Consider the following 7,813-nt stretch of genomic DNA (forward strand, 5'->3'; position numbering starts at 1 on the left):
TGTTGCTAGGAGTGCAGAGGATCCCAACAAGAGTGTGCTGGCGTTACACTAAGATAAGCAGCTGTCAATGTCTGCAGCAGCAAAGGATATCTCTGCCCATGTATTAGGCACTTCAGCAAAAATTTCAAAAGCATTTAGGCTCTCACTAGAGCAAATAAGAAAACAGCTGGATAGGACAAAAGTTGTTGCCTCTCCCATGAATCATCATGCAATACAAAAGTCAGGGGGGGTGTTCCCTTATCAACTTCTAGGAGACATCAAAGAGTCGAGAAAGGCCTAGATGTGGTTTGGTTTGTAATAAGCGTGAGTAGAAGCAAAAAATCACAAGAGGAAGCTCATTTCATATTTGCACTTTGGAGGTCAGAAGTAAATAAAGAGGAGGAGAACCCAGAAGGAGCAAAGAGGACGGGAAGGAATGCAGTCTGGGCTTCCAAAATAAATTAATCAGGCTGCCAGGAAAGCAGCCAGTACTAGGCTAGGAGGAAAATGCAGGCAGCAGAAGTCTGAAGAAACATTCAAGTTTTAAGGTGGGAAACCGAAAACAAAGGTCTACCAGAATTTGAACAAAAAATGAATAGGAAGCAAAACTGTATTTTGCTTTTTGCTCAAAAGGCCCATGTTTACAGTGTTTGTCTCTGAATGCATATCATGTTTGGGTACATTTTGCATGAGAACTACTTCTGCTCCCTGCTCTGCTCTGTGCAGGCAGGCGTCAGGTCTCTTGCATATAAGCAGTGGGTGGAAGCTCTCTGAGGTTTTCTGGTGTCAGCCCAGGAGGCTTTTCAGTGGTGGGCGCAGGTGACGTCTGGGGACACAGCGCAGGAAGAGAACCCTTCTCTGACGCAGCATCTGAGCAAGTGAGGACTCCAGAGACATGGCTCTCCCCGCCATGCAGCAGAACCAGCACTGCATTTATCCCCAGGTCTTCTGGACAAGCAGCAGTGGAGTTTCCAGTTCTGAGTGTGCCACTTCAGGACTGTGTCCCATCAGGTTTGCGCCCCACCAGGACATTCGCCCTGCTCTGCCTGTGCCAGAGACCAAAAGGAAAAAGCAGAACAAAAAAGATGGCACATGCCTGTGTTTCCTGGTGGTTTCTCTGCTGACCCTTCTGGCCCTCACTGGGGCTGGGCTTGCAATGTTTCAGATCTTCCATCTGCAGCAGGAACTAGATGCTCTGAGAGAGGTAAATGAAGGCACAGAAATACCAGAGGAGACCTGCGAGTGGCACACACCACTTGGGGGAAGGGCACCCAGGGTCCCTGGATTGGCAGCTCCTGAAGATGGGGCCCTCCACTGAAAGGGGCACAGGGTGATTTTTATTCCCAAGTGTGAACGTCTGCCTTTTACCTCCACAGCTTTCCTGCTCCAGGCAGGTGCCTCAATCTCCTGAGATGCTCAAAGGTGAGAAGTCCTTGTCCAGGGATGGCGGGGGGGGGGGGGGGGAGAGCAGAGCCAAATGGGTGGTTGTGCCTGGGCTGCCCTGCCTGCATTTGCAGTTCTTATAAAGTTTCTTTCATCTGGAATCACAATTGCCTATTTCTAGAGGTTATTGTTCTTGCCACTGACTTAAAGAAACTTGGGCCACTTTGGATATCTTGGCTCATTACCTGAACAGTGAAATGTTGAATGAAATGGCTGCATTGAAGTCCCAGTCCATGCTAGTTGCAGATGGACTTCTCTCTTTCTGTTATTTCTGTATCCCCAGAGCTCTTGCTGCTTTGGGGATTTCTGGACAGGTCTGTTTCATCTGCACTGGGCAGATGATACAGAGAGTGATTATAGCACACTTGAGAGCCATTTCTCTTACTTACTGTCTGGCATATAATATTTTGATACAGAACTGTTTGTTGCTGTTCACAAGCTTTTAAACAGAAATGCATTGATTTCAAAATAGTTTCATCAGAAAAATATGTGGTCTGCTGGTGGTGCTGGGTGCCATCGGCCTGTGTTTGAAGTCCAGCTCTTGTGTGGGAGGTGGAGAGCATTCAGTTCTCAGGAGATGGGGGCTTCTTCTTCCAACCAGCTAAGACCTGCAGGTGGGTGCATTTAAAGGCACTGCAAGAAAGCCCTCGGGGATCCACAGTAGATTTGGAGATGTGCCATTGTCCTAAACCAATCTGAAAACCAGAGAGCTGAGAAGTTTGAGAAAAATATTGGGCATGATCAATGGAAAATGTTGCTTCTGTGCTGACACTGCATGTAAGGATCTCAGGGTATTTGCTGGGAAACAAATTAGTCCTGGGTTGGGGGAGCAGCCAGAAGGAAGAATAAGATATTTGAAAAGCAGTCTGAGATGTCTCACGGGAGGGGACTCAGGAATAAGTTCAGTCATAGGTGGATGTGTGGGAAACAGCATCCAGTCCATAAACTGGTCTGCTGAGGGAAATGAAATGTTAAGGCGCTCATACCTCACCTCAAGAGCTGCCCACCCTAAAGTGCAATTGCCTCTCAAAGAGGCAAGTTTAGCACTTGTGATCCCATTGATTTCAATGCCAAAGGCCTGGGGGGGGTAAAGCCTACTATGGCACACAGTGGCATGATTCTCATTGAAATGGATGTGACCAAAATGTGCTTAACTTTGGCTGGATCACACCTCTCAATTTCTTCAGAGCTGACCTCATTGCTTCCCCTTTCCATTTCTTCTCTCTGTTGGAAAGGTATAATGCATTACTTGCCTTATTCTCTATTGCAATGTAGGATTTCTGAATGGAACAGCAGAAAAGGAAGTCAAGAGGAGAGCACACTTGACAGGTGGGCAGCAAAACGCATAGCAAATAATTCTGCAAACAGCGAGGGCAAAAAAGAGCAGTAGCTGAGGAAACTAATGAGCTGGCTGAATTGTACTTGGGAAAGTGGTTTTCATAACCAAATTTGAGAGACTTTGCTGTCTCTCAAAACTAATGGGAACAGGTCAAGGAAAGTGCCTGACTTAACCCTCTCTGCCACTTCTCCCCCTGAATTTTTCTCCCATCTTGGACTGGGCAAAATGTCTGGAAAAGGGACTACAGGGGGAGAAGTGGAAGACTGGGAGATGCTTAAGCATTTCTCTTTGCACCAAATCACACATTTCTCTCCCACTGCTTTTGAGATGTTTGGAAGAGATAAGATTCTCTGGCTCTGGGCTGATGTCCGCATCCAGATGAAAGCACTTGGCCCTCAAGCTACGGTACATATCCTGTACTCTTAAGAGCTGCACAGAAGGACAAGTTTTACCAAGCATGACATTGGTCATTCTTTAACTGGGGTGGGTAGTTGCAATCTTCCATTTGCCCCTCTCCTGCTGCCATCGCCTGTTTGTGGCATTGGAAGAGAGCCGGCCCAGCCATGAGGCAGCGTGAAGCAACCACCTCAGGTGGCAGAAGCACAAGAGGCAACACCCTGCCTGCCCCATTGCTTCTGGTGTGTGGCGTTGCCTTGAGCAGAGAAGATGAGCAGCAATGGTTCCAGGTTCCAGCTTCTCAGTCAGCAGTGAGAACAACTGACATTCACACTGCAAAGAGCAAACCAGCAAATGGTATGGAGTAGCATCCTTCAGTGCTCTTCAGATTAGACATAAAGGTCATTTTGCTGTGTTCAAAAATATTAGGAAACCTTGCAATATAGTGGGGTCTGAGAAACTGCTTGTTGTCTTATTTTCACCATGGCATTCCATGTTTCTAGGCAAAGCAAACCAGCGATCGCTCCCACTGGAATGGGAGAGTACCTATGGACATGCCTTCATTTCTGGTGTTAAGTATGAAAACAGGGGTTTGGTGATCGATAAAGCTGGCCTCTACTTCGTGTACTCCAAAGTGTTCTTCCGGGGTGGGGCCTGCACCCCCCAGCCTCTTGATCATGTGGTTTTCAAAAGAAACCCATCTTATCCTGATATCCAGGTGCTGATGGAGGACCGAAAGATGAGCTACTGTGTGGCCAGGCACATGTGGGGCAGAAGCAGCTATTTGGGTGCTTTGTTCAACCTTTCCAGGCAGGACAGCCTGTATGTGAGTGTCTCAGAAGTCACGCTGGTGAATCCTGAGGAGTCAAAAACCTTCTTTGGCTTATATATGCTTTAGGGGCGGGTGGAAGATTAGCATTCATCGTGCAGGCTATGTGAAAATTCTGAGCAACATGAAAATGATCTGGGACAGCTGATGGACTGCAAACGTTGCTTCTCTAGAAAGCCCATCAGACTCCATGACTTCACTTTTTACACTGAGAAGTTCAAAAAAGGCCTGAAGTGGATCTCCACAGATTTAAACTGAGGGTCGACTTTTCCTGCTGGATTCCTTCAGAGACAAACAGCCTTGAACTACACATGACTTGCCAAAGAGTGCCAGGAAATCCTCCATTTGGGGAAAAGCAGGGATTTTGCGGCATAAAAACCTGTCCCTTTTGACCAAAGGTAACAGCCAAATTTGGATCCATATTTGAAGAGATGTTCTTTGGTTGTGTGGCAGCTGAGGTGTGAAGGGAGCAGAAATGTTTTCTGTTAGTTCCTAGTGTGTGACCGCCTAGCTGCTAGTCTGGTTCCATCCAGCGTTTATGTCCTGTGCTGCAGCTTCCCAGTGAAGGCCTATTGGGTTGCTGTCATTCATCAGTCACACTTTTAAAACTCCCCCAGTGCCAGAAATGTAAGCCACTCTTTTTCAGCCTACCTCTTTGGCTCTAGAAGTAGCCAACTCTCAACAAAAAAACAAAACCCACTTTCCCACTTCTCTCTGTGCTCGGAGGCAGCCGAAGAGGCAGCACTGTGGATCACTGGCACCGTTCTCAGCATCCCTGAATCCCAGCACCGCCTGAGCAGTTCCGACAGTCTTGTGAATGTGATGTAAGATGAAGCACTTTCAGATGAGCGTGGTCATGAAACTTCAAATGAGACTAATTCCTATGCATTTTCCTCAACTCTGTGGGAAAATTTAGAATGATTTTTGTTTGGAGAGAAATTAAAGAAGTTAAAATATTCTGGCAGGTGAATACTCTCAATGTTTTGGGATCTCTTCAGTCTGGAGGGGGGCATTATTCACAACCCAGAAAGTAACATGGAGATGAATATGTGGGGAACTTGGGATAGTTTGAGACTATCACTGTTTTTGGCTGGGATTCAGTCACAAATTGGCAAATTCAGGTTACACAGCTATAGATGATTAGGAGCTCTTGCACAACAACCCTGCTTCCTCAAAATATTTTAAATTATGGTGCACATTAAGCAGAGTGACAAGCAAATGTAGTGGAATGTGTGGAATAACAATTGTTTTGATGCAATGTCATCTAGCCTCCCCACAAACAAATTGGACTGTATGCTCATTTAATAGCCAACTGTGTCTATTCTGAGCTGGGAAAGGGACGGGAGGGCTGTGCCTCTGCAAGGCCTGGCTCATGAATAGAAAACTGTGGGCACCCACCCAGGCGAGGGCCGAGGGCTTCACTGTGCAGGAACTAGCCTTTTGCTTGCTTCTGGGAATTGCATTTCTTTGAACGACAGCAGAGAGATGCCAGTTTCTGACCTCAGACTGCAAGAATTGGCTCACTCTGGTTTAGTTTCTCAGTAAGCTTGGTTTCTCAGGAAATGGGGCCTTTGGTCAGGAGACCTTTCCTTCTGTTGCAGAACTTTCCGTCTGCTGAAAAGTGCACCACAACGCTTGTACATACAGTGGTACCTTGGGTTACAGACGCTTCAGGTTACATACGCTTCAGGTTACAGACTCCGCTCTCAGAAATATTACCTCGGGATAAGAACTTTGCTTCAGGATGAGAACAGAAATCATGCAGCAGTAGCATGGCGGCAGCGGGAGGCCCCATTAGCTAAAGTGGTGCTTTGGGTTAAGAACAGTTTCGGGTTAAGAGCGGACCTCCGGAACAAATTAAGTTCTTAACCCGAGGTACCACTGTATTTGCATCTCATTGTCTGGTCTAGGTGGATTGGAAGCATTAATAAGAAAGAAATGCCCACTTGAAAGCCCTGGCTGGGACGGACTTATTCTAGAGCTGGTTTCAAGGAAATCTGATGGTTAGACTATAGCCTTGGACCTGGAGACTAAATGTTTCTCTTCTAAATTTGGCTTTCTTGCCCATTTATTAAAAGCAGCTCTTCTTGGAATATGTAAGCATTTTAGCCAGATCTTCCTTGTAGACTTTGGTGCTGTGTGAGGTAAACTTTAATTATGAATCGGTCACAACAGGACAACCCTTAACCAGGCTGTGAAATTAACGAGAGAGAAATTAACTCTGACTGAGCACGGCCAGCTCACTTTCTGATGCCAAGTCGGCTGTTTCAAACACCTAAGCCCAAATTTGTTAAAGTACAACCATTACAAGTAGTATCTTTTGATGTGGCAAAAGACATGATGTAACCTTAGTGTCAATGAGAATCTGACTTGAAAGGGCTCATTTTAGTCAAAAGAGTAGTTCCGAATGCTGAGAGAGAGAGAGAGAGAGAGAGAGAGAGAGAGAGAGAGAGAGAGAGAGCGCTCACCACCACCACTTTGCAGCCCCTTCCAGCATCTGGGGTGAGCAGAGCTGACGGCAGACTGAGCGGCACCATTTCAGTCTGCCGTGTGGGCTTCACGTTTTTAACACACGTCTACAAGCGACTACCTCCCTCTAAGGGAAAGGAAAAGGCTGACCTCTGTGCCTGATGTGCTAGACTTTTCTTCTGCTTCGACTTGCACTAGGAAAGACTTGCTGGGGGGGGGCCTGCAACTTTCCCCCATGGCCTGAAGCGGCATCACATCACCTCATTCTGTTAGCCATGCCAACTAGCCCTTGAACATTTCACCTGTGGCTGCAGTCTGGGGTGAATATATTTTTGCCCCCACACAAAAAGAAAAATATCTGAGTGGAGCCAGATGCCAGGGGTTGCAGGTGCTTTCGCAAGGTTTGGTTTCCCTGAAATAAGGGACAGCGGAGACTGTGGTGTCTTTAGGATATACAATTTATTTATACATATCCACAAGCTGGTCCTATGATGGAGGGGCTCACAGCATTAACACCCCAGAAGGCTGTGCTTTCCCCATAGCCACAGCCTTGGATTCAGGCAGAAATCAAGCCTGTCTCTCCCTCTTAGGCTTCCGTCTGCAGCCTGCTTCTAGCTCTCGCACACAACTCTGGCGTTTTGTCCTTCTAACTACAAGCTAGTTGGGGGGCAGGGCACCCATTTGATCTCTGGCACAGAGACACTTCCTTTGTTAGCTTAATGACATATAGTTAGAGAGTCAATACCAAGAAGCTGGCCTGGCTATTCCAGCAATTGAATCCTTGCTGGATCCAGGGATTAGAAGGGACTCCGGCACACCCCAAACTCACAACAGTATCTTTATAGCGTATGGGATGCTTTTCCAGGAAGCACATCTGCCTCCCCAAAAAGAAAACAAGGCATTGCCACAACATCCCTTGCCTATCACTTCAGAGAGTTGGGTCTGGAGCCCTTTATTAGAGGATGGGAGATCACATTTAGCTAGCGCCCTGGTCTCTTATACAAACGCAGGCAGCCGACAAGACTTTGAGGAGCCAGCTTGTGACTGACTCTACAGCTCTAGACTGACAAGGAGGAAGATCTGAGATGAGATGAAACCAAGGCAAGGATTTCTCATGCCCAAGTCCCACCCTAATGTTGCAAGCAGGAGGGAAGCCATCTGCCCCATGTTTTGTGCAGGAACTCTTTGCCCCAGAAAAGAAAGAGTTAAGCACCCCCCCCCCCCGCTGCAGTTTGCACTTCCGGAAACTGCCTCACACCCTAAGTAGGCAAGTCTAAGCCAGAGGGAGCTTTGTGGCCTGCGTGACACACTTCACACCTCTCAATAGGAAACTCTGCCACATCAAATAGATCCTGTTA

The 7,813-nt window shown here is 47.1% G+C and overlaps 1 protein-coding gene across 1 annotated transcript; it reads left to right on the forward strand.

The window, feature by feature from the left end:
* The first annotated feature begins 567 nt into the window (after window positions 1–567).
* On the forward strand, window positions 568–4,944 carry FASLG (Fas ligand). The gene is made up of 4 exons (XM_081914689.1): window positions 568–1,183; window positions 1,356–1,401; window positions 2,698–2,751; window positions 3,661–4,944. Exons 1-4 carry the CDS (start codon window positions 875–877, stop codon window positions 4,053–4,055), a joined length of 804 nt encoding a protein of 267 aa, XP_081770815.1. The 5' UTR covers window positions 568–874; the 3' UTR covers window positions 4,056–4,944.
* Window positions 4,945–7,813: the final 2,869 nt, after the last annotated feature.

The sequence above is a fragment of the Podarcis melisellensis genome (assembly GCF_964234715.1).
Source record: "Podarcis melisellensis genome assembly, chromosome: 6".
Lineage (NCBI taxonomy): Eukaryota > Metazoa > Chordata > Lepidosauria > Squamata > Lacertidae > Podarcis > Podarcis melisellensis.